Below are 25,261 nucleotides of genomic sequence, written 5' to 3'. Positions count from 1 at the left end.
TTACTTTTAACGAATTAGAATACAATAAAAGCATAAAATAGAAACACTAATGCTTGATGCATCAGAAGTTACTTTAGAATTTTGTATGTCTTTAGTAACATCGTTATGCAGAAATACAGATGTAGGAGGAGGACTGTTCAGATAACTTTAACAAATTCCTCATTTTCAAAATAAATTCTGTACATGAACATTATGCAAAACTTCCTGGTCATCTGAACTTTTTTGGTTATATTGCAACAACATGAGTATCTAACTTGAGGTAACCACTTTATGTTTAAATGTGGGAATAAATCCTAGATCCACCACTTACCAAGTCTATGACCTATTACTTCATTAATAAAATGCAGATAATGATGCTATCTACCTCCTGGGGGTTGTTGTAAAGATCAAAAGAGATAATGCATATAAGGTGTTTAGCATAGTTCTTGGCACAGAGTAAGTTCTCGATAAATATGAGTTTTTTCATTGTTTTTATGATTGTTGAAAGATTAAATACTAGTGATCTACAAAATGCCAATATAGTCTCTTGAGTACTCCTTTAAAGCACACATCTTCTCCAACTGGAAAAACTGTTCATTAGTCCTTTTCTTCAAATTTCTGACGGTTACCAACAATACTGGCTCTCTTAGTGAAATCTCAATTCAGGCTTCTAGCCTTAACATTCTATAAGGACTAGCTTTTGCTGAACAACTACCTTTTAACAGCAAAAAAACTTAATCCAAACTCACCTTGAATACTTTGCTCTTCTGCCGTGACTCTTCTTATTGATGATAGCCTCACATTTAACTTTAGAAATGCTCTATGTTCTTGATATATTTTATTACTGTTGCTGTTAACAGCAGCTATAATGTATTTAGACTCAGAGAGGATGTATGATTTGCCTAAATTCCTATTGCCAGTAAGGGGCAGAGCTGAGATTCAAATTCAGGTCTAAGTGACTTGAAAATTCACGTTCTGTCCAATCACCCTGGCCTGTCTTCCTTACTGCCTTTCTAATTACTCCTGTTTGGCCTAGGCATTCCCAAGGCTGTTATTCAAAGTCCTCATTCTCATTCCAAGGTCATCAGGAAAATTCTATATTCTTTCTATGTGGCTAAAATATCTGATTGTCAATCCATGAACCACAAAAATAATATTTTCTTTGCAAACACTAACATAACCTCATTATGTTATATAACCCATATAGACTTTCTAAGACTACTTGACTTCTCTATTTTGGTATTCTCTAGTTCCCATAGCAGAAATTATTAATCCATGATCCATAAATGGATTTCAGGAGTTTCCTAATACCGTGAAATTGTATGTAAAGTTCTATGTTTATGTGCATTTGAGGGATAATGGCACATATCTTCCAAATGCTTTTAAAAAGGGTTCACGATCCAAAAATCCAAGAACCATGGTTATGAGTGACTCCATGGCAATACTCAAATGCGCCAACGACAGCCAATTTAAGTATATGTTCTAGGTTCATGGACTCCCATACTTGAGGTCCAGAGACACTGACCTAAAACCTGCTTCAGCCAGACTCTGCACTCAAAATTCATCTATCCTTATCAAAACCATGCTGATAAAAATTCTAGCCACTATAATGTTTATCTAACACAATTACAGTTAAAATCATAACAGGGTTGTTGGAAAACATTACAAATTAAATATATGATTATTCTAAAAGAATGAATTGCTTGAGAGTCAAATATGTTTAGAGAGAAAAATATGTAGCTTGCTTTACTATATACTTAAATAAATCATAAAGCTACAGTAATTGGAACAGTGTGATACTAGCACAAAAAGAGAGGTATAGATTAGAAGCAACCTAAAAACCCATAAATTGGAGATTCGTTAATGAATTATGGGACATCCATACAACAGAACAGTTTTTATCCATTAAGACAAGACATATCTGTATATATATTTGCATGGGAAATGTTCAAAATACACTGCTAAGTAAAAAAAGCAGGTTCAAAACAATGGGAAAAAGTTAAGAATATGGATTTTGTTGTCAAACAGATTTGGGCTCAAGTCCTGGCTCTGCCACTTTCTAGCTGTGTAACTTTGGGGCAGCTACTTAACCTAAGTTTGTTTCTGTAAAATTGGGATAGTAACACCAATTCAATACACGGTGATTGTGAGGATTAAATGAGAAAATACACGTAAAGTCACTGCCACAGTTCCAGGTACATAGTAAATATTCCATAGATATTAAGTATTATTATTTATGGCAGAATGCACAATGTGATTCCATTTGTGGTTCTGAAACTATATATAATACATATAAATAAATGTACTCATAAAATGAAACTGGATAGATGCCTTAACAAACTGGTAGCAGTAGAAATCAGGAAGATTGGATTCCAGAGAGACTTTCCCTTTCTGCCTTCTTTTTAAAAAATATAATGCTGTTTTATTTATTTTTAACCAATAAATATCATCTTTAAGATAGGAAAAAAAAATAAAGATATATTCACAGGGTGAGGGGGAAGGGAGGATTTCATCTATCCTCTGCCCACCACCTGTAATCCTAAAATTTGGTGGCTAACTGGATAGGCTTGGCAGTTTATCAAGGTGACTCTGCAATAATGATAGCTTCCAAGCCTGGTACTTCTCTCTAGCCAAACCCACTACCCTAATACCTGAAGTTAACACCCAAATGAGCTGACCTATGCTGGTTGGGTGGCTTTAACACACACAGCCAACAAAGCACTCAGACCAAAAGAATGGGGGGCAAGGCCTCCAGCTCAAAATAGTCTGGTTAGAAGTCCACTAATACAGCTTCCTCCTGCTCCAACCAAATATCCCCTTTAAACATCCCAAATAGAGGCAAGTCCTATCTACACTTTCACTCATGAAACAGACCTCCACTGTATTCTAAGTTGAAATTAAATATCTGCCTGAATCAGAATATTAAGCATTTGTTTCTCTACTAGATGAATGCTGCTGTTTATGGAGAGCAGAGTAGTGATCACTGACTACCATCTTTCTACATACTTCAGTGGCTAAAACTTCCAGAAAAGAGTCAGGCAACACAGAAGCAAACTGAGACACCTGGCAGCAATGCTCTGACGGCTGAGCGAGTGTGTGTGGGAGGGTGGGGGGAGGGAATGTCCTCTAAGAATTAAAATGATCGGGTAATTCTAGCAATAACCTGTTAGAATGTATGTTGGCAGTTGTTGGTTTTCAGTTATGTGATTCACTGAAATAAACAGTGGAAACTTAAAACAGCAATGTTCCTGGCCCGTCGGCTATAAAGTGGCAACTGGAATGGACACCCATTCATTTCTGAGGTATACATCTCAGCGGAGGATTTGACCATTACTAAGAAGAAGGCAACTGTCCCTATCATTTCTGTAAATAAGTCTGAATGGATTTCACCATGTTCAAGGAAGGACAAAGGGAAGAGGAAAAGCCCACAAATCTGATTTTAATAAAAAGGCTACTGAATAAGGAGAGTCATAAAGGAAAGGGAAAATGATCACACACACACACACACACACACACACACACACACACCCCACTCTCTCAATGAATTATTTGGCATACTTGGCAGAATGCAAAAAGAGCGCCTGTGAAACAAGAGCATGAGGCCATAAACAGAGAGCAGAGTGAGGTTAGAAAAAAATGGATGAGATGTCAAGAGAGTAGATGAACTAAGACAGATTTTTAAGGAAGCCAAAATCAAAGCCGGAAAATAAAAATCCAAGTTGGAGATTCACCTGATATGGCAGAATATAATCAGTGGTTTGAAGGCTAAACTTGAAAAGGGGTTATAGTGAAGTATAACATATACTCAGTGTAACATACATAAGTGTACAGCTTGATAAAGTATCACAGAATGAACATATGCAAGTAACTACCCCTGATCAACACAAAGAATATTACCAGTAATGCAGTCACAATGTTCCACCCCTCACCAGAGATAAGCACTATCCTGGCTTTTTTACACCACAAATTAGCCCGTTATTGAAATTTATGGAAATAGATTCATAAAATACGTATCGTTGTGTGCAGCTTCTTTCGTTCAACATTGTTTGTGAAACTCATCCACGTTGTTAGATATAGTCGTAGTGTGTTCTTTCTTTGCCATGTAATATTCCACTGTAGGAATATACCTCAATTTGCCTATTCTACTACTGATATACACTGAGGTTGTTTATACTTTAAAACTATTACACATAAAGCTTCTATGAACAGTCTTGTGCATGTACTTCAGTAAATTTATGTATGCATTTCTCTTGAGCATATACCTAAGACTGGAATTGCTCCAGTCTCAGGTCACACATTTACTCAAACTTCATATACATTGCTGATCAGTTTTCAAAAGCAGATGTACTAATTTACACTCCCATCAACACTGTCTGAGAATTCCATTTGCTTCACATTTCCTCCAACGCTCGGTACTGTCAGCTTTCTTAATTTATGGTAAGTGTGTAGTATCTCATAGTCTGAATTTGCATTTCCCTAATGATTACTGGGGCATTTCATCTCTTATGAAGTACTTGTTCAAGTCCTTTGCCTATTTTTCTATTGGGCTGCCTTTTTCTTATTTATAGTTCTTTGCATATTCTGTAGACAAGTTCTTTATTAGACACTGCAAATATGTTCTTTCACTCTGTAGCTTACCTTTTCAAATTTTGTTTAGCAGAAGTCCTAATTTTAATGTAGCCCAATTTAAAAATCTTTTCCTTTACTGTTCTTTGTGTCGTGTTTAAAAAAATATTTGTCTATTCCAAGGTCATGAAAATATTCTATGTTATATTATAGATGTTTTATTCTATAAGAGTTTCACTTTTTACTCTTTGTAAACTTCACCTTTTGTGTATAGTGTGAGGTGGGTGAGAATTTGTTTTCTCTCCCACAAGGATATCCAAATGACCCAACACCTTTTCTTTCTTTTTTTTTTTTGGCTGTGTCGGGTCTCAGTTGCAGCACGTGGGATCTTCGTTGAGGTGTGCGGGATCCTTTGCTGTGGCGCACGGGCTTCTCTCTAGTTGTGGCATGAAGGTTTTTCTTTCTCTACTTGTGGTGCTCAGGCTCCAGGGTGCACGGGCTCCGTAGTTGTGGTGCGCGGGCTCCAGAGCACATGGGCTTTGTAGTTTGTGGCACGTGGGCTCTCTCGTTGAGGCACATGAGCTCAGTAGTTGTGGCACACGGGCTTAGTTGCCCTGTGGCATGTGGCATCTTAGTTCCCCGACCAGGGATCGAACCCGCATCCTCTGCATTGGAAGGCGGATTCTTTACCACTGGACCACCAAGGGAAGTCCCCCAGCATCATTTCTTGATAAAAGTATTCCTTTCTCCATTACTATGCAGTGCCATCTCTACCACAAATCAAAGTGTATTTGTGCCTGTATACCCATTCTGTTCCATTGGACAATTTGTCTATCCTTGCCTGTCTTAATCACTGCAGATTTATAATAGTCTTGATATAAGGTTCATGAGTACCAAGTCCTCCATCTTTGTTCTTTGAGACTGTCTTGCTTATTTTGGGACCTCTGCATTTCCATGTAAAACTTAGTTTGTCAATCTCTACAAAAAAACAAAATGATGGGATTTTGGGATCTCGCTGAATCTATAGATCAATTTTAGAGAGATATGACATCTTTAAAATATCGAGTCTTCCAATCAAAACATGGTATAATCTTCCATTTATTTATTTATTAATTTCTCTAAATAAATGTTTTATAGTTTTCTGCATAGAAATTTTAGTATAACTTTCAATAGATTTACTCCTAGGTATCTGAATTTTTAAAATGCCACTACAACTGGCATCTTTTTAAAAAAATTTCCTTTAAGTTCTAGATTATGAAATACAAATCATTTTTTATGTTGACCTTGTATCCAACAACCCAGATGACTTCATACACTAATTCCAATGGTCTATATCCCAAATTCCGTCATGTTTTCTAAATACACAGCATGCTGTCTGTGAATAATGTCACTTTTATTTTATCTTATCTAATGTAAGAATTATATAAGACTGAATAGAAGCAGTGATAGTAAGCATGACTGGTTCTGTTCCCGATATGAGGGGGAAAGCTTTCAGTATTTCATCATTAAGTATAATTGCTTATGTAGGTTTTTTTGTAGATACCCTTTCTCAGATTAAGGAGATTACCCTCTGTTCCTAGAGGTCTTTTTTTTTTAATCATGAGTAATCAAATATTATCAAATCCTTTTCCCAACGTTTAAAGATGTATGATTTTTCTCCTTTATTCTGTACATTAATTTTTAATATCAACCTACTTTGCATTCCTAGAATTTTAGTCATATCATATTATCATTAATATTTATTACTGGATTCAGTTTGTTAATATTTTATTTAAGATTGTGCATTTATGTTCATGAAAGAGATTTGTCTTTAACTCTTCTTCCTTATATTGCATGGTTTGGGTATCAGGACTCTTCTGACCTCGTAAAACCAGTTGGCAAGTTTTCCCCCTTTTTCTATTCTCTGGAAGAATGTGTGTAAGACTTTAAATTGTATAGTGAAGTCACCTGGGCCAGGAGTTTTCTTCATAATAGGGTTTTAAATTATGAGTTCAGTTTCTTCAGTAGATACAGGACTAATGAGGTTTTTTAATTTCTCTTTATATTAGCTTTGTTAAGTAGTCTTTAAAGGTATTTGTTCATTTCAGATTTTTCAAATTACTGTCATAAGTTGTTTATAATATCCCCCTATTAGCATATTAATGTCTGTTGGATCTGTACTCCTCTTTCATTCCTGGTGCTAGTTTTGGGCTTCCTTTTTGCTCTTTCACCAGTCTTGCTAAGAATTTACCAGTCTTATTAGTGTTTTCAAAGAAGTGACTGTTGGCCTTTTTGAGCCTCTTTATTACATGTTTCTTTCTTTTCTATTTTATTAATGTCTGCTCTCATCTTTATTGTTTTTTCCATTACTTTCTCTGGGTTCTTTTTCCAACTCCTTCAGATGGATACTTTGAGAACACTGATTCTACCCTTTCTTATTTTGCATATATACATTTGAGACTATAAATTTATAGAATTTGATTGTACACATCAGAAAAGAATAAAACAAATTTTGAAATATTGTATTTTCATTATCATAGGGTTAAAACATTTTATTTCCATTATGACTTCTTCCTTAAAACATAGTATCTTTTAGAAGTGTACTGTTTAATTTCCAAACAGAAATTTTCTAGTAATCTTTTCATTATTGATTGCTGATTTTAATTCCATAGTGGTCAGATACATATTCTTTATGATTTCAATCATTTGAAATTTGTTCATTTGCTACATGGCTAATAGTACGGAAAATTTTGGTAAACGTTAAATTGGTACTTGATAAGAATGTACATTTGTGGTTGTTAGGTGCAGTATTCTATATGTCAACTGGGTCACACTCCTTAATCACATTGTTTAAATCTTCTATATTCTTACTAAAATTTTGTCTGCTTGTTCTATCAATTACTAAAAGAAGAATTAAAATATTCTATCATGACTGTAGATTTGGGTCTTTTTTAAAAAACTTTTTAGCTCTACCCGTTTTTGCTTTATATATTTTGAAGTTATGTTATTAGGCATATACAAACTTAAAATTATTTTATCTTCCTGGTAGATTGAACATTTAGCATTATGAAATGCTTCCTTATAACTCCTTTAAAGTCTACTTTGATATTACTATAATACAGTGGCTTTTTTTTTTGAGAGGGGTGGTATATATTTCTCCATCCTTTACTTCCAATTTTTCCATGTCTTCATATTTAAGATGTATCTTACAAGCAGCACAGAGGTGGGTTTTAAAAATCCAATCTGACATTCTCTGTCTTAACTAATTTTTAAAAAATTTATTGAGATGAAATTCACATAACCATAAAATTAACCATTTTAAAGTAACTTAGTACTAAGCCTTCATAATGTGATGTGACCACCACCTCTATCGACTTCTAAAACATTTCAGTCACTTTAAAGTAAAACCGTGTACTCATTAAGCAGTTTGTCCCCATTCTCCCCTCCCACTAGCTCCTGGCAACCACCAATCTTCAGTTCTGTCTCTATGAATTTACCTACTCTGCATATTTTACACATATGGAATCATACAATATATGTGACCTTTATGTCTGTGTTATTTCACTTAGCATAATATTTTCAAGGTTGATCCACATCTGGCATCTGCATTCATTTACTGTTTTAAGGCTGAATAATATTCATTGTATGTATATACCACAATTTGTTTATCTACTCAACCCCTGATGGACAGTTGGGCTGCTTCTATCTTCTGGCTATTGTGAATAGCGCTGCTATAAACATGCATGTACACGTATTTGTTTGAGCACCAGTTTTCAATTCTTCTGGAAATATCAATCTGGGAGTGGAACTGCTGGGTCACATGGTAATTCTATGTTTAACTCTTTGAGAAACTGCCAAACTCTTTGCCTTTTAACTGGAGTATTATATAATTTTTAATTACGTCATTATCACCCCCATTGTGCTATTTTGTCATGTATTTTAACTGTACCTCTATACATTAAAGTCATAAGACATTTTAATTTTGCTATGTTTTTACCTTTTATTTTGAAATAATTTCAAACTTAAAGAAAAACTACAATAATAGAGAATGTCTGTACACATAGATTCATTAAAGTATCATTTTGCCGTATTTGTTTTATCTTTTCTTTATATGTATGCATATACACAAGAAAATATAGGCATATTATTACATCTGTATATTGCCATACGTATTGCCAGAATTCAGTGATAGACTAGATACGAGAAATGATGGAAAGAGAATGTGTCAAAAACGATTAAGTTTTTGGTTTGCATAATCTAACAGACAGTGGTACAATTCACTGAGCTAAGAAACCCTCAAGAGCATCAGGTTTGAGGGAAGGAGTTTGATTTCAGATGTGCTAACTTTTGAGCTGTCTTTGAGAAACACATGAGATGTCAAGTCAGGAATTAAATATACTAGCCTGGAGTTCAGAGGACAGATGGGGTTAGAGATACAAATCTGGAAGCTATTTGTATTCAAATAGTAATTGTATCAATGGATACGGATGGCATCACATAGAAAGAGAATTGAGAGAAGAGATGAGAGCCTAAGACTCAACTTTAAGTAATGCCAATATCTAATAGCAAAGGTATAAGAAGATGAGCCTGCAAAAGAAACTGAGAAGTTGCTAGAGAAGTAGGAGGGAAATCAGGAGAATGTGGTCATGGAATCCAAGGGAAGAGTAGTTCAGGCAATGACCCAACAGTGTCCAATACTACTGACAAATCAAGATGACTGAAAATGTTCCTTGGATTTAACAATGCAAAAGCCACTAATGACCCTGGTGGAAACTGTTTGAGTTTAATGAGCAGATAAACCAGATAGATAGAACTGAGTTATTAGGAGGTAGAAAAAATAACTCTTTCAAGAGGTTTTAAAGAAGGAGAATAGGGAAAATATGGTAATTGAAGGATGAGAAGTGTGGTATTCAGGAAGAAGTGTTTTTTAAGATTAGAAAAGACATCTTTAAATAGTTGATGCAAACAGTCTAGTTTGAGAGGGACGAGTTGCATATACAAGAAAGAAGGAACTACTTGGTGATTGAAATACAACTTTGTGAATACATTAAAAACCACTGAATTATATATATTAAAAGGGTGAACTTAATGATATGTTAATTTACCTCAATAAAATCACTTAAAAGCAACAAAGGGAAAAAAAAAAAAACAAGGGATGACTAATAGTGTAAGATTTCTAGAAAGTTAGTAAGTGATAAGATTCAAAGAATTGGAATAACTAGCCATAGATAAGAGGAATGAACAGTAGGCTTTAGTTTTGGCTAGTGGAACATTAGAGAGAAAATGAGGGAATTCCTATGTCTGATGGTTTTTATTTTGATCTTTGAAATAGGAGGCAAGGTTGTCTGCTACGGGTAGGGATGGATGAAAGCAGGGAATGGACATAAATAAGAGGTTTGAGGAGAGTAGGGAAGCAGTTGCAGCAGAGAGCAGGAGAGCAACTAGGAAAGCTGGATATAGCTGAGGACCCACTTGAGGTTGCTAATAATGAGTTTATGGGGATACTAACATGTCCTATTTTTAATTTTCTCCATCTGTGTTCCATTGGCGACAGGCAAGGAGAAAGTGGACAGATAGAAATATCCAGGAAAGTATGCCTATAGCATATGCACCAAAACATCAGTTGTTATATGAGTTTATTCCCCTCAGGGTATATATAAATTGATGATTCTAAAGTAGTTTGGTCTCAAATGAGTCTAATCCTTGTGAGCCTTGCCCCAAACACAATACATTCTTTGTGTTATCATGCTAGTCTTAAACAGCTTTGCACTTCCTAATTGCTGTCTTCAAATAAATAATAGTGAGTACTGAGGACCTATAAGCCAGATACAGAAAGACAAAAACTGTATAGTTCCACTTTCATTAGGTACTTAGAATAGGCAAATCCATAGAGAAAGGAAGTAGAATAGATGTTACCAGGGGCTGGGAGGAGGAGGAAATGGTATGTTATTATTTAAAGGATACAGAGTTTCAGTCTGGGATGGTGAAAAAGTTCCAGAAATGGATAGTGGTGATGAGCATGCCACATTGTGAATGTACTTAATGCCACTAAATTGTACACTTAAAATTATTAAAGTGGTAAATTTTATTTTATGTATAGTTTTCCACAATAAAATGTTTTTTTTTAATAGTAAGAAGCTTCTGCTTTAGGCTATATCTCAAAGGATGACTAGGAAACAGGACTGAAGGGGCAGCAAAAGGGTAGAGTTATAGTTAATGAGCTCATGTGAAACCAAAATGTTTAGTTCACTGTTAGGAGAGCTGAGAAAGTATAAGTCAGGCAAAGTCGGATCACAAAGAAACGTGTAAGCCATGGACTTTATGTTGGCAGTATCTTATAGGAAGATGGTGAGTTATCTTAATCAAGGGAATAACATAGTGAGATCTGCAGTTTCTAATTGTGGAGGACAAAAGCAAGAATGGAGGTAAAGAAATCAGTTTAAGCATAAATGAGGCCCAAACTAAAGAAGTTTTTAAAATAAGGAGGAAGGAAGAGATACAAGGAATATTCAGGAGATAAAATCAACAGGATGGGATATAAATAGTACATGAGAGAGAGGAGTCAAAGATCCTGATACTCAGTTCAAACAATTTGGGTCCACTGAGTTGGAGACCACGAGAACAGAGAGAATATGGGGAGAAAGGTGAATGAATGCAATTCAGTCTCATCAAGTACTTTTAGTATCTGGTTCTTTTAGAAACGATCTTTTTAAGTCATGTAAGACTAGTTCTGGAAAGATACATAAGAATCTAAAAAGGAGAAAAGGGTAAATGAGAAGACAGAAGTGGGTAGGAGAATTATGTTTTTACAGTATACTCTTTCTGAATCTTTTGATTTTAGTGAAAAACACGTTACATATTTAAATATTTTTAATGTTTTTTTTAAGTTATGTAAAAAATCAACTTTAAAAACTGCCATAAGAATAATGAGAAGAAATCTGCTAATAGCCATATGTTTGGTGGACGTTAATTATTTCATTCAGAGAGACTGAGAGGAAAAAAAGATCCTGGTTGCCTTATTTAGTTGTTTAATTAAGTAACTGTTAGTTCTATAAATATTTTTTTAAGTATGATGATTTCCAAATACTTGATCAATACAAAATAAAATTTTCCTTAAAGCTTTCTACCTTCATTTTCCAAATTTTGTTTTTCCAAATACAATGTATACACACTTTAAAATCAACCTTGAACTTGATGCCTTGTTATGGCTTAAAGTGTCCTCCAAAAAGACAGGCTGAAGTCCTAATCCCTCAGAGTAGGACCTTAGCTGGGAATTAGCTAAAGATGCCTATCTGGAGTAGGGTGGGCCCTTAATCCGATTACGACTAGTATCCTTATAAGAAGAGGGAAATCTGGACAGAGGGAAGGTAGCCATGAGAAGATGGAGGCAGAGATTGGAGTTATGCTGCCACACACCAAGGAATGCCTGGGGCTACCAGGAGCTGAAGAATCAAGAAACGATTCTCCCCTAGAGGCTTCAGAGGGAGCACAGCCCTGCCAACACCTTGATTTCAGACTTCTAGCCTCCAGAACTGTGAAAGAATACATTTCTATTATTTTAAGCCATCTAGTTTGTGATACTTGTTATGGCAGCCCTAGGAAACTAATACACCTAGCTAATAATACCAATAGTAAATGTTTATCCCACTCTTGCCTTCTTTAGTGCCTCCGTTTTAACACAACAGCAAGACCCACTTTATAAAAGGTATCTTTATGACAGAATATATGAACATTATACTCAGGAAGATTGTTTTAGCATTAAAAAGTTGGCTCATGTTTTATGCTAGAGTATATCTAATTCACGTTTTTCCTGCTTATTTACATAAAAATACATAACAAGCAAATCTAGCAAATGGAAACTTCATAGGAAGAGAGGCTTGAGTGTTAAATTTCTGAAAGATTACCCAGAAAATAAAGACACATTTGAACAAGTATTAAGGAATAATTAGTAAATACCTAGTGAACAAAATACCTATTTTTCTTATAACTTCCAAGTAGCTTTTATAGCCTAGGATCTGCATCTAATTAAAGTCCCTGATTCTGTTAGTCAAGATTACAAACATAAACTGAAGAAAAGAAGACAATCACATTTTATACCTTTAGACCATTTGTTAGAGAATACCAGAAAATAGTAAAAACAGACAACTCCCCTACAAGAACTAGTTGGTACCAGAATCACATAGATAACCTCTCTGTATTAGGAAAACTAAAGATAAATCAGAAACAGGGAATATAAAACACCACCAAATTAAACTTGTGATCCTAAAGAACAACCAAAAATAAATAGAATGATTAGGATAAAAAGTTTAGATGTACACTGGATGAAGAAATGTTAGCAGAGACTGTTGGTGCCCTGCCCCTATGCCCTTTGCCCTCACAGATCTGGTACATGCTGAATGGCTTCTTACTGTAAGCATGTGCAACTGCCTAAGCGCCGTGCGCAGACCACACAGGCATCAGGTGCCAGGCAGGTAGTTAACACTCTGAGGAGCAGCCCATAATCAATGACTGATGGAAATTAGTTAATAATTAATTACCCCAGCTTCCTCATCCTTCCAGTAGAAAAACTACACGACACTTTCTACACTGTTTTCTAGAGACCCCTGGAAGGGCTGATCCCCTTCTGCTCAGGGTTTTCCGCCTGCTCATATACATAACTTTGTATTGGTTTCCTTCCCTTCCTGGTCTTAATTCCCCACCCCCTGATGTGTGCCTCCTGAGTTAACTCCCAAGAAGACTACCTGCACTCTAATTCTTGCTTCAAGGTCTACTTCTGAGGAAACACAACCAAACTTTAGATTAAAAGGCAAAGAGTTTGAGATATGACTCAAAATGGCTTTGTAACTCAAAATGTCAGTGTTAAGAAAACACATAAGGAGCTTCTTCTTAATCTTCATAAATTACATTGCCTATCCAAATTTTTAGGCTAGTGAAGATGAAATTGATCCTAAAGTCTGTGATTTCTCATGTGTGCATCTATTCCAGCTTCACATCTCCTACCACATTCCTTTTCCAATCTTGGACAGAAACTTCAAAACCCAAAACTTCAAAACTTCTCTAGTGCAAAGCTAAAATTATAGTTTGATGAATACAGGTCAGAAACAGCTAAGGACAATATATATGCATTTACCTATTTTTTTGGAGGCCACCTAAAGGAAATAATTTCCTTAGACTTTTTTTTTCTTAAAAAAATTAATAATACATTGCTATGAAAAAAAGTCAAGTAACAGAGCGGTATAGAGGGGAAATAGTCAAAGTGCCCACCCCAATCACTCACTCTCTCACAGCCACTAGTCCCTTTCCAAACACTTTACCGTTAAAAACCTTTTTTAGTTTCCAAATGTTTACTGTTAAAACATAACAACTGAGCATATTTCCATACCTCTTTTGATGCACTTATAAAAATACAGCTATCATTTTTTACATAAACCAGATTATACTATAAATGTTGTTTGTAACTTACTTTTTTTAAGGCAAAAGTAGTTATAATGTAAAAATATTCACTAATAAATAAACTACTTAAAATAACTCATCCTAAAATGTCTTTCCCTGCTTAACATTGGTCTTTATCCCCACGAACTGTCAGATTGTTATATTATGATATCAAGCAAACTGTTGGTAAAATTCTATCGAGGAGACCTCCATTTTCAATACGAATGAACTAAGTGATTCAGAGTAACTGCGCCTATAAAGACAACAATAAAGCAGGTCTAAATAGAGAAAATATCTTCTTAATAGTACCAAGGACCTAAAAAGGTAGTGAGGCATTACTAGACCAAGAAAAGGGTAGGGGAAGGCCTGAGACTCTTCTACCCTGGGGTGGAGGGTAGAGGGCTGGTGGCTGCTCTAAAGCAGTGATCCTCAAACTCTGTGTAGCATGCACAACAGGAGAGCCTGTTAAAACACGTCCCCAGAGATTCTGATTTAGTAGCTCTGTAGCTTGCATTTCTAAGAAGCTCCCAGGTGAGGGTGATGCTGCTGGTGTGAGGACCACACTTTAATTGTGCCTGATCTAGACTAGAGACTGGGACAGCAGGGGATGAGGAAAGTATAGAAATGATGTAAGGAACACACATAAGACCATAGAATCCATGGGCTATTAACCCCTCATTCCATCTTCCCTTCTCACCTTCACCTCAGCAGGTTTGGGATCCCACTGCTGCTCTTGGCCACTTTTACCTAGACTCATCTGCCGATCCTCAGGAAAGAGCTAAGACGCCAAAGCTCTTTGATTTATGACAGAGGAGGCACCTCACTGGAGTAGGAAAGGACAGTCTTTTTTTTTCTTTTTTTTTTTTTAATTTATTTTATTTATTTTTATTTTTGGCTGCGTTGGGTCTTTGTTGCTGCGCACGGGCTTTCTCTAGTTGCGGCGAGCGGGGGCTACTCTTCGTTGCGGTGCGCGGGTTTCTCATTGCGGTGGCTTCTCTTGTTGCAGAGCATGAGCTCTAGGTGTGCAGGCTTCAACAGTTGTGGTGTGCGGGCTCAGTAATTGTGGTTTGTGGGCTCTAGAGCGTAGGCTCAGTAGTTGTGGTGCACGGGCTTAGTTGCTCCGCGGCATGTGGGATCTTCCCGGACCAGGGCTCAAACCCATGTCCCCCGCATTGGCAGGCGGATTCTTAACCACTGCGCCACCAGGGAAGCCCAGGACAGTCTTTTTTTTAAAATGGTGCTGAACAACAGGCTTCCATATGGGGGAAAAAAATCAAATTGGTTGCCTGCCTTAAACTACTTACAAAAAATAAATTCCAGGTGGGTTAATGAGCTAAGTGTGAAAGATAAAACAATAATGCTTTTAGAATACAAGAGATTATCTTGATGACCTTAAGGTAGGAAAGTTTCTTAAACACGACAGGAAAACACTAACCTTAAAATTAACACCTGTTCATCAAAAGATACTATTAAAAAGATTAAAAATAAAAGCCACAGGGCTTCCCTGGTGGCGCAGTGGTTGAGAATCTGCCTGCCAATGCAGGGGACACGGGTTCGAGCCCTGGTCTGGGAAGATCCCACATGCCGCGGAACAACTGGGCCCGTGAGCCACAATTACTGAGCCTGCGCGTCCGGAGCCTGTGCTCCGCAACAAGAGAGGCTGCGAGAGTGAGAGGCCCGCGCACCGCGATGAAGAGTGGCCCCCGCTTGCCGCAACTAGAGAAGGCCCTCGTGCAGAAACGAAGACCCAACACAGCCATAAATAAATTAATTTAAAAATAAATAAATAAATAAAAGCCACAGAATGGGAGAACATATTTGCAATCCATTCAAAGCAAATGACTAATATCCAAAATATATAAGTAACTTTCACAAATTATTGAGAAAAAGACACTGATCCAATAGAAAATGAGCAAAATAATTAGAACAAGCACTTCACAAAAGAGGAAATCCTAAAGGGCCAATCGATATTTTAAAAGGTCTCCAATCTTACATAACTAGAGAACTGCAAATGAGAACCATAACCAAATATCATTACACAGCTATCAAACTGCAAAAATGAAAAAATCTGATAATACCAAGTATTGACAACAGGATAAACTCTCACAGACTAGGAAAACAGTGTTATCTAGTAAAGTCGAAGACATACATATACTACTGACTTCTATAATAAATATAAGCCTTAGACTACCCTTACGTGCATCAGGATGTAAAAGAATGTTCACAGTTGCATTGCTCATGATTATAAAAAACTTTGAGGGAAAATTCAAATGCCCACTGACAGTAGAACAGATCTTAAAATTCTGGTATTTTTTTTCAGTAAAATATTTTACATTAAGAAAAACAAATGAATTAAAGATAAATGCAACATAAGTGAACTGTACAAAATAATGCTGAATGAAAATGCTCATATAAATAGATACATGATACCATTTATATAAAGTTTACACTCAGGAAAATAATTCTTATCATTGCAGGTGGCACATACACCGATAAGGATATTATTATAAATTTCAGGATTATGGTTAGCTGTGGGAAGACAGAAAGTTTTAAGACTGGTAAGTGATGGAGATATTTTGGGGTGCTAAACAATATTCTATTTCTTGACCTGAAAGTAGGTTTTACTCCCGTTTGTTTCACAACTGTTTGTTAAACTATACATATGAGGTTAATGCATCTTTTGGGACATATTTTACAATTTTTAAAAGCATTAAAAAAAAAAACCCCAACATATTGGCCCTGTAGTTGGACTAATATGGTTGAAAAACTTGATCTACAATTTACTAAGTATGAAATCTTGAGCAATTCACAAACCTCTTGAAACTTGGCCTTCCTCAGTTTTAACATGGAGATAATAATATATACCTTGCATGTTGTGAGATTTAAATAACATATATAAAAAGTGTCCAACAGTGCCTGGCTCAATAAATAGAAATATAAGATGTTCCTAAACTGAAGGATTCTGTATTGTAAAGATGTTAATTCTTTCCAAATTGCGTTACAGACCCAACCAGAGTCCTATTTTTGCTAACAACAAACTGAAAAAAAATTTCTAAAAAGCCATCTGTTTTACCATACTTACCAGTATTGGCTTTGCTACAAGATAATCTATAGCATGAATTCACAATAGTGGTAATATTACTCCCAGAGGGGCTAAAATTGGTTCTTGGGGGTGAAAAAACTTCGTTATTAAAATGTTTTGTGGCCCTCCAAAGCTCATCTATCCAACAAATTCTTACTTGTTAGTATTTAATTTCTCTCATTAGGGAGAAATTTAATTAATTGAAATTTAATTCAATTTTTTTCCTTAGGGACAGTGATAATTAAAAAAAAAAAGGTTGAAAAACACGAATCTATAATTTATTCTGAAGCAGCTGAATCTAATATGAGGAAAGAAAATTAGACACAAATAATCACAGTTTTTGGAAATAAGAAGGAGTAATAACAGTCAGCATTCTAGTTTTCTTTGAGAAGAAAGGCCAGGAAATGGTAGCCCAAGAATTTCAGAAGAAAGTGATGCCTCTTTTCCCCATTTAAGGAAAAGCAATATCAACAAATTTATTTTGAAGACAGTTAATGCTTCTGAAATATACATGGATGTCAGTAAGTTTCAATTAACTAAAGGATGACTGCATAAGGCTTTACTCTAATCAGAAACCATGCTGTTTGGGGCAAAGGAATTGCCTTCAATCCCAATATCTGTCTCATGATGTTTTCCCCCTTTACAGAAAGGGATATCTTTCATACCCACATGTGAAATCCCCTTTTCCATCCTAAATCTTGTACAATTTCCTCAGACAAATCGCTCTCCTTTCTCCATTCTATTTGAATAGGGAAAAAGTGAAATAACTATGATGTTAAGAAAAGTAAAATGACTTGGGCTCACTCCAGACTCTCAAGGAAACCAGTAGCACAACACAGGTCTCCCTGTGTTCCAAGACCAGGCACTTTCGACCATAATTTATTGGTAGTGTGACTATGTTTAGAGGTTGATTCTGTCATTGATTTCTTCCTATTAGAGTTCCCTAATCAAAGGTGTGTTTTCCAAACTTATTAAAAATAAATGAGAAAGCAAAAAGATAATCAGTTTCCAAAAATGAGAAAATAAAAAATAAACATATTAAAAACACATGAAAGTTTTTAAAAAGAAAGAAATCTCTTCCTATAACAAAAAAACATAAAAAGCAAGAACAGTTTGTGGAAGATGTTAATTAATGAGAAAATATATAATTAAGGCTGCTTTTTTAAGGTAAAAGACAATTTGATGATACGTAAACTAAAAGCTTCAAAACAGATTTTGAAACATTTCCTACAATATTACTAATAATTATTCACTACAATGTGATAGAAAACACATTTGAATATTAAAGACAATGACATGTGTTTTCACTCCATAAAAGATTAAAATTATCTGTCTACTTTAATAGTGCATTCATTCGGTCAATCGCTGTGGAAGACCAATTCCTTATGTAAATCACTTCTTCAAATCCACAAAACTCATATTCAGTCCTTTATCTAAATCCAGTAAGTTTTCAGCATAAAACCCCACATCTCCAACACCAAAACTTGAGGCTATACATAGTAACCATAAAATACTCAATATTACTGCTATATATGGTTTCCTAAGAACACCTTAAACAGCCTGTCACCACGATCCTTTGCTGCCAAGAGAAAACAAGGTTTCTCAACAATTTTTTAACAGAAATGATCCTTGAATTCTAAAATTCCATAACAATATTAGTTATTGTATGTGCTTTATTTTAAAAATTTAATCAAGGAAAATGAACTCAAATAACTAAAGAAGCTGTAGATTTTACTTACATATTCAGGTTTTAGTTTTTTATCTCCTCCTCTCACAGCCACTTTTTCTAGTTTATCTATAATGGGCCCAATCATTTCCTCATCTTTAAGCTGAAGCTCTTCATGTATAATTTCTATATCTCGAATAGGATCTACACTTCCTTCAACATGCGTGATATCATCATCTTCAAAAGCACCTAAAATAAATTAAAGCGAAGCAATTCAATAAACAAATAACACAGAAGGTCATTATTAGAGTGAGTCAAGATTCCTAGAAGGTTAGCAATTTATTCAAGTTATTCTGAATTCTTACAAGTAGGACAGAGTATTTTTTTTTCCTATTTAGTACTATTTAGGGCACTAGCGGCAAAATAGTAATTCAAGAGCCTCAACATTTCAAAAACTGATTGAAATAAATAAAATTATGATCTTTAAAGAAAGAAAGATTATGCTCCAGAACTACTGGTATTTTCAGGTTTGGTACATTAAAAGATACTGTATTCCAGGCATGAGAGCCTGAAGTTCTAAACTGCACTATTAGGGTTTCCAAGGGAAACTGGATTTGGGGCGGGGGGGTGGTGAAATCATCTGGCAGACCTCTTCCCTGCTTCAATCTACTTTATCACTGTGGTTCTGATGGTGATTAGATAATGAACCACTCAGACACACAATTTACACAGCAGCTAATTTCATCGGCCTGATTTGAGGGTATGGTTTTTAGGGGACTATCAAAGAAGCAGATGAAGGTGCATTCGTCATATATGAGTGACAACCATTCATACTATCTGTACAAAATGGTGCTGGCCCTTATTAGAAACACATGCTATTATCACATATTTAAAGTGCAGTTGAAGCCATAATTTCAAATTGCCAACTGGAAACATAAGGGTAAAACAACCAGACATTACTCAAGCATGTGTACTGACTTTATGCCCTTTTGAAGACATAATGTGGCAACATAATTCAACTGGGATTTACTCAAATTATCAGATAACAGTATCACAGAAATGAACAAATACTAAGAAATATTATAAACAGAAAGCAATGATATACCCACAAAACAATAAACACATTTATAAACAAGTTAATTTAATTTAAATTACCAATTAGATTATATTCCCAAAATGAGATGCTTTCAAACATACAGTATCAATTATTTTAGATAGAGGTATCATAGGAATCATGAAAGACAGTTTGATTGAGTTTGATAAGAGAAAAACAGTGACTACAGCTCATTATTACTTACAAAAAAACCAAGATAATCTCATTACAGGTTGCAAAGTTTTTAAATATAATTCCCCAGAATTAAAAATAATTAATCTGTTCATATCTTAACGTGGAAATATTCAGTAATAATAATTTTTAAAGTAAATTATTACAATTAAATATAACTATTTAAAATAATACTTAAGTATTCTTGGCAAACAATCGATATTATATAGTACCTGATTCATACGAACAAAATTAGTAAGAAATGAGGAGGTACATTATATCTTACTAGTAAACACACCAGACAATGGTTTAGGTAAATTTTCTGAATACCTGAAAAGTATGAAAAAAGTTTCCCTGGAAGCACAATACTATTCACTTCTTATCATGATGAGGCAACTTACACAAATAGCACAATAAAACAGGAAAACTGAAAATAAAAGTTAGTTTCCTGGCACCCAGATCAACAAAGGAAACATGGTCAGTTCAGTTATAGAAATAAAAAACTTTTTGACACCTAGAATGAAAAATTTCTTATATAGTCATCTTGATGTAGGGGCTAATGAGTAATGAAAAATTTCTTATATAGTCATCTTGATGTAGGGGCTAAATGAGTAACTATAGTGATGTCCTCAACAACATCCCTACAGTAAATGCATCAGCAGATTTTAAATGGCAATTTCTTAATTTCAGCCCTCATTTTTTAATTTATTTTTTAAAATTTATTTATTTATTTATTTTTGGCTGTGTTGGGTCTTCGTTGCTCTTCATGGGCTTCCTCTAGTTGTGGTGAGCGGGGGCTACTCTTCATTGTGGTGCACGGGCTTCTCATTGCAGTGGCTTCTCTTGTTGCAAAGCACGGGCTCTAGGAGCACAGGCTTCAGCAGTCGCAGTACGTGTGCTCAGTAGTTGTGGCACACGGGCTTAGTTGCTCTGCGGCATGTGGGATCTTCCCGGACCAGGGCTCGAACCCGTGTCCCCTGCACTGGCAGGTGGATTCTTTTTTTTTTTAACATCTTTTAACATCTTTATTGGAGTATAATTGCTTTACAATGGTGTGTTAGTTTCTGCTGTATAACAAAGAAACTTTAACAGCCCTGCTGGTCATAAAATCTTAGACAAATCACTGAACCTCTAAGGATCTCATTATCATACCTTTAAAATGAAGGTATTTCTACCTTTCAGAGGATGGGTATGATTAAATTGGATAATATATGTAAAGTGCTTAACAGAGAACTCTTTCAGTAACTGGGGCATATACTATTGTTTTTATGATGTAGGAATTAGTAATTTAGAAGAAACTCCATAGTAATATATTCAAACATTAATTTTGAATATCATTTCATGTCACTCAATTCACCTTGGAACAGTTTATAATAAACTTTGTGAGTTTACAGGGTTTTCCCCCACTAATTCTTAGTAGTTCACCACAACATTTTTACCCTAGTCCACGGCAAAAGTTATTTATTTCAACTTCACATTAACTAAAACAATTAGTATCATAAATGTTACAATTATTATCACAATTCCCTTTTGGGGGAAATACTTTACTGATAAAGAAGATGACTAGAGTCATCTTGAAGACTATATCATACTGAATTGCTTGATGAGAAAGTTATTTCTGTTTCAATTCTCGTTTAGTCCTTCTGACTATGTCAAGGAGAAAATGTTGGTTTGATGCCGTTGATCTTTAATGTTTAACATTTATAAATTTATAAATGTTGATAACTTTTTATCAACAGAACAGGCCTCAGCCTCAGAGCTTCTAAAGGCTAAAAAATTAAATATGTAGTTTTCATTGTTTTTATTTTCATTACCTTCAATTTTGGCAATTTCCCACTTACATTAGTGAAAACATTTCCTATTTAAATAAATTAAGTCAAAAATGTGAGATCACAATTTTTTTTTTCTGTAAAATCAAGAAATGTCTGAAAATATTAACTATGGTCATTTTGGTGGTGGGATGTCATCTGATTTTTAAAAACTTTTTTGGTACTATTCCGTATAAAATAGGATAATGTGATAGAGCATGTGTGTGCTGGGGGGAGGGGGTGGCATTGCTAGGCAAACTTTTTTTTTTCATCTTTATTGGACTATGATTGCTTTACAATGTTGTGTTAGTTTCTGCTGTACAACAAAGTGAATCAGCTATATGTATACATATATCCCCATATCCCCTCCCTCTTGCATCTCCCTCCCTCCCACCCTCCCTATCCCACCCCTCTAGGTGGTCACAAAGCACCGAGCTGATCTCCCTGTGCTATGCGGCTGCTTCCCACTAGCTATCTATTTTACATTTGGTAGTGTATATATGTCCATGCTACGCTCTCACTTCATCCCAGCTTCCCCTTCCCCACCGTGTCCTCAAGTCGTTCTCTACGTCTGTGTCTTTATTCCTGCCCTGCCATTAGGTTCATCAGTACCGTTTTTTTAGATTCCATATATATATGTGTTAGCATACGGTATTTGTTTTTCTCTTTCTGACTTACCTCACTCTGTATGACAGACTCTAGGTCCATCCACCTCATTACAAATAATTCAATTTTGTTCCTTTTTATGGCTGAGTAATATTCCATTGTATATACGTGCCACATCTTCTTTATCCTTTCATCTGTCAGTGGACACTTAGGTTACTTCCATGTCCTGGCTATTGTAAATAGAGCTGCAATGAACATTGTGGTACATGACTCTTTTTGATTATGATTTTCTCAGGCTGTATGCCCAGTAGTGGGATTGCTGGGTCATAGGTCGTTCTATTTTTAGTTTTTTAAGGAACCTCCATACTGTTCTCCATAGTGGCTGTATCAATTTACATTTGCTGGGCAATACTTGTACTAGGATAGTCAGAGAAGCCTCTCTGAGGAGACGGTATTGGAGCTGAGACTAGAATGGCCAGAATGAGGGAGTAATGAGAAGACCTGAAGGAAGAGAGTTCTAAGAAGTAGAAATAAGGTCAGTGTGGGTGAACCACAGCAGAGAATAGTAAATAAAGTTTAAGTTGGAGAAGTAAAGCAGTTCACAAACATTTGTAAGCCATGGGTGTTTGGATTTTATTCTAGCTATAATGGGAAGCCATTGATTAGGGAGCTTTAAATAAAGGGAAAGTAGGATGATGATATATGATTTATGACTTAAAGAAGCCACTTTGGTTACTCTCAAAAGAACAGACTCTAAGGGAGGGGACAAGAGTGATGTCAGAAAGACTAAGTTAGGGGGTAGTTGCAGTGGTGCAGATGAGTGGTAACCTGACATAAAATTGCTGCTGTAGAGAAGATGAGAAATGTTTGTAATGGGAATATATGATAGAATGGACTAGATGTAGTTTGGAAGGTGATGACTGGAGATACAAAATTGGGAATTATCAGATGTGTTTAAAGTTATGGGTCTGGATGGCATCATACAGAGAGAGCACTCAAAAACTCAGGTGTCTGATAGGGAAGGATTTGGCAAAAGAGACTACGAAGTGGTGACAAAGTCAGTGAAAAACAAGGAGTATGCTCTTCCAGGAGTAGGGGAAAGAAAATGTTTCAAGAAGAAAGGAGTATTCTCCTTTCTCCTAGAGAAAGATGATCATTGCTTCTGGCAAAGAGTAGTTCTTTGAGAAATATTTTATAATAGTTATATCCCTTTCTATTAGAGTCTATTTCTTCTATGTGCCAGAGATGAGAATACTATGACTCAAGGATGTAAACATGGACCTGTTCTCTTATTTCTTATAACTGAAGAGTACGAAAGAGCTAAATTTTAGCATTGCTAAGCTCATTCAGGTTTTGAAAATATTCCTCTCTATATATACTCTGACTGGATTAATTACACAAGGTAAAACACCGTAAGATTTCTCAGTCTTTGAAAGAGATTCTATCTGTCAAGAAGGTGGCCCACTTAGAAATCATAGCCACTTTCAAAGTTTCACATTCTAAGTATGCTGGCATAAACAAACACTGAAACAAAAATTGACCAACTGCAAGTTGGTCAACCAACTGGTACAGAACCATTAATTTCTTCTGTATTACTTCAGTTCTTTTTCTTTCTTTCAAACTAAATATAGTATTCTATTTAAAACAGTATATATATTAATGATCACATTTTAATAAAATTGTTTCTCTCTTTTAATAACACAGACCAAATGCTAATAAAAATAATTCCTAGGCAAGGAGCTATTGAGTAATTTTTAAATCTTCTTCTGTATCAGTTTTGTCTTGCTTAAACTTTTTATAATGAACATGCATTGTTCATAAAAACAAGTCATTATTAAAAGTCATTCTTTTTTAAACACAATAAGCAAGTTTAACTTGTAGAAAAATTTACACAAATTTTAGTTAAAATTTTGGTTTTGCAGTGACTAGCAACAGGGAGAAAACCACTATAACCATGAAAAGTATTTTATATCTGTACATTTCTTTATATACATATAAAAAGGGTGGCTGAAAATAATACTAACTATAGTAAAGTCTCATTATTAAACAATGTGTTATAAGAGAAATTTAACCATAAGCTAGGCTCAGACTGGATTCCATCACAAAGATTTTTCACCCAGCAATCCTGCAATGTTTCCTTTCCCAACAAAGCACCTTTTTCAAACCTTCTTGACTTCTCTCACATTTCCGATGTTTTCCTCTTCTCTCTTGCTACCCAGTATATGACCTAATCTTTCTCACTTCACAGAGAAAATTCATGTCACCTTGGAATACCAAACCCCCTTTTTGTTTTTACCCAATCTTTCCTTCTTTCCAGCAGTAAAATGGAAAGCATTACCTTCTACTATTTATGTCCACTCTCTACTATCTCTGCTCTGGATCTTATCCGCTTCCAAGGAAGTTTGCTCCACAGACTGTTCTTTGTATTTCCTGAGACCTCAATCTATTATGCCTCTCTCTCTCCTATATTTGTAACACCACCATTTCCATCAATACTTTCCCATCAATATTTAAGTAGGCTTAAGATTCTATATTAAATCAGTCAAGTCAGTCACCCTCAGACATCAATTCCCTTTCCAGCCAAACTTCTTGGCTCCAAGCCATTCCTGCTCTCGCCACTTCTTTACCTCCTATACAAAACTTAACCCACAACAGTTTGTAATGTGCCCCCACCACGCTATCGGAAATCGATCTCAAAAAGAACACCAATGATTTGGCTTCATGATGCTAAATCAAACAGCCATTCTTCAGGAATCTTGAATCACCTCTCAGTAGCATCTAACTTCAGAGCACTGACGAAGTCTCTTTCATTGCTTCTTTTCAACTGCATTCTCCTCATTTTCTTCTATTTTCTCTGGCCATTTCTTCTCAGGCTATTC

General features: G+C 35.4%; 1 protein-coding gene across 1 annotated transcript in view; it reads right to left on the bottom strand.

Annotated features, from left to right (window-relative positions):
- The window catches only part of OLA1 (Obg like ATPase 1), a 172,069-nt gene that overhangs the window by 50,117 nt on the left and 96,691 nt on the right, over positions 1–25,261 (bottom strand). Inside the window, exon 5 of the mRNA XM_068543904.1 lies at positions 18,778–18,953. Coding sequence (XP_068400005.1) covers positions 18,778–18,953 — 176 coding nt within the window. The remainder of the gene's footprint in view (positions 1–18,777; positions 18,954–25,261) is intronic.

This window comes from Eschrichtius robustus, chromosome 5 (genome assembly GCF_028021215.1).
Source record: "Eschrichtius robustus isolate mEscRob2 chromosome 5, mEscRob2.pri, whole genome shotgun sequence".
NCBI lineage: Eukaryota > Metazoa > Chordata > Mammalia > Artiodactyla > Eschrichtiidae > Eschrichtius > Eschrichtius robustus.
Note: the sequence above shows the minus strand (reverse complement) of the source record. Positions and strands in the feature narration are given on the sequence as shown.